This window comes from Ascaphus truei, chromosome 20 (assembly GCF_040206685.1).
Source record: "Ascaphus truei isolate aAscTru1 chromosome 20, aAscTru1.hap1, whole genome shotgun sequence".
NCBI lineage: Eukaryota > Metazoa > Chordata > Amphibia > Anura > Ascaphidae > Ascaphus > Ascaphus truei.
In genome coordinates this window covers 4,261,007-4,263,438 of record NC_134502.1, presented here as the reverse complement: position 1 = coordinate 4,263,438, position 2,432 = coordinate 4,261,007, and the positions used below count along the sequence as shown (strand labels likewise).

Sequence of the window (2,432 nt, the reverse complement as noted above, 5' to 3'; positions counted from 1 at the left end):
AAAGGTTACTTAACCCCTGAAGTGCAACACCTGTCACATGTCACCAAACACCTCATGTGAGAACAGATAGGTAACATGCTGCATATTCTTTTAACTACTCTATTCCTCATATTGTATAGTGCAGCCAGGGACTTACAGGGTTAATAGTCTGAGTAACAAACTCCCCGCCCCTGTGTGCTGAGAAGGGAAACGCCCCACTGGTTATATGAGAGAAAGGAGAATGTAAGTTTTGTTTCCTGTTGCTGCTTCCAAGCATGGCGTCTGCTGGTCTGAGAGAGGAGCTAACCTGCCCCATCTGCCTGAGCATTTATACCCAGCCTGTAACGCTGAGATGTGGGCATAACTTCTGCCAGGGCTGTATTGGGAGTGTGTGGGATTCCCAGGGGGGGATCTGGGCTTTATACCTGTCCTGAATGCAGAGCAGAGTTTCAGGAGCGTCCTGCACTGCAGAGGAACCTGAAGCTGTGTAACATAGCGGAGCGTTTCCTTTCTACTCAGCCGGAGCAGGAGGAGGCTGTGATCTTCTGCACTTACTGTGTTACCTCCTCTGTACCTGCTGCTAAAACATGTCTGCTGTGTGACGCCTCCCTGTGTGATATTCACCTAGAGAGACACAGCAAGTCAGAGGAACACGTCTTAACTGAGCCAACCACCTCCTTAAAGAACAGGAAATGTCCCGTCCACAAGAAGCTCCTAGAGTATTACTGCACTGAGGATGCTGCCTGTATCTGTGTGTCCTGCTGCCTGGTCGGAGAGCACATGGGACACCAGGTGGAGTCGCTGAATGAGGCCTCTGAGAAGAAGAAGGAGAAACTGAGACATGTTCTGGAGAAACTGACCTCAGTGAGAGAGGAGACTGAGAAAAGGGCCCAGAGTCTGCAGGGACAGAAGAGAGAAGTGCACGAGAAAGCAGCCGGGGTAACAGACCGAGTCACTGCCCTGATTAGGGACATCAGGGCACAGCTGGACGTCCTAGAGAAGCGAGTCCTGAGTGAGATCACCAGGTGGGAAGAGCAGGTTTTCTCTCCGAGTCTCTGATCTAATCCAGCAGCTGGAAATAAAGAAGGACGAGCTGTCCAGGAAGATGCTTCACATTGAGGAGCTGAGCAACATCACTGATCCACTAACTGTCTTACAGGGACGGGAGTCAGACAATGCTGAGGACAGAGAGAGAGAGGGTAATAAGGTCCCTGCTGTAGGGGATTTGGATGAGGTTCTGATCCCACTGACCTTACAGAGATTAGCTGATATTGTGACTGATCTAAAAGCAAAGAGCGGGTTCTGTGTGCAGGGGGATTCAGGCATATTACTGGATGTAAATACAGCTGCTAATGATGTATCTGTATCAGGTGACCTGAAAACTGCATCCTGGTCAGAAACAGACCAGTTACGTCCAAATACACCAGGGAGATTTGGGTATAATCGGGTTTTAAGCACCAGGAGTTTTTCCTCAGGACGACATTACTGGGAAGTGGAGGATCAGTGACTCAGGGGACAGGTGGGTAGGGATTTCCTATCCCAGTATAGTAAGGGAAGGAAATCAGTCCTTCATAGGACGGAATAAGAAGTCCTGGGGTTTGTACATGTGGGATAATAAACATTCAGTGATACATGACTCAATACAAACACAGATATATCCCGAGTCTCCCGTGCAGAGATTAGGAATATACCTGGACTATGAGGCTGGGCGGCTGTCCTTTTATCAGCTGTGTGACCCGATCAGACACTTACACACCGTCACTGCCACCTTCACAGAGCCTCTTCATGCTGCGTTCTATGTATGTAATAATGGCTGGGTCAGAATCAGGAGCTAGGAGTACTGATCCCAGCCCAGCAGGGGAACCCATAGAAACAGTATATATAATATAGTACATAGAAATAAGAATATACTGGGAGGGATTCAGTAAGCGAGGGAGAGAAAAGGGGAATATATCTCATGTATTAATCAGTTACCCAGAGGGGCCCTTCAGCACTTTGCAATGTATATATATATATATCTCACATACCTGTCCTGGGGATATCTGATTGCGTTAATCTTTGTTTAGTTCCTGTTCTGGAAGCGAGCGTATAGAAGTAATATAGGAGCGTATACCCATTACATATATATATGTTTGTGCTGTGTCAGTAAATGGAAATGCTTTATAATATAAGAATTGTATGATGCAGAATAACATATTCCTGCTTCTCCCTGAGAATGTTTGTCAGACAAGTGTTTATCTCACCGCGTCTCTCATCTCATTTAATAAATGTTATCACAATATTTCTAGGTGTGTGATACTGTAAAGAGATGCGTCACTTCCCCGGATATAACTCTGCCGCTGAGTTATTTTGGCCCCTAGGTGGGACGGCAGTTTTAAAGGCGCGTGGGGTAATAATATAATATCTGATAGTCTTATTAATCTTGTCACCTCCCAATGAGCGTTTATTCTATT

The 2,432-nt window shown here is 46.5% G+C and overlaps 1 protein-coding gene across 1 annotated transcript; it reads left to right on the top strand.

The window, feature by feature from the left end:
• The first annotated feature begins 216 nt into the window (after nt 1-216).
• On the top strand, nt 217-2,258 carry LOC142471249 (E3 ubiquitin/ISG15 ligase TRIM25-like). Its single transcript, XM_075578059.1, is given in 4 exon segments — nt 217-383; nt 385-1,023; nt 1,025-1,477; nt 1,479-2,258. Coding segments are annotated over 4 exon segments (1,557 nt in total). The 5' UTR covers nt 217-254; the 3' UTR covers nt 1,815-2,258.
• The last annotated feature ends 174 nt before the right edge of the window (nt 2,259-2,432 follow it).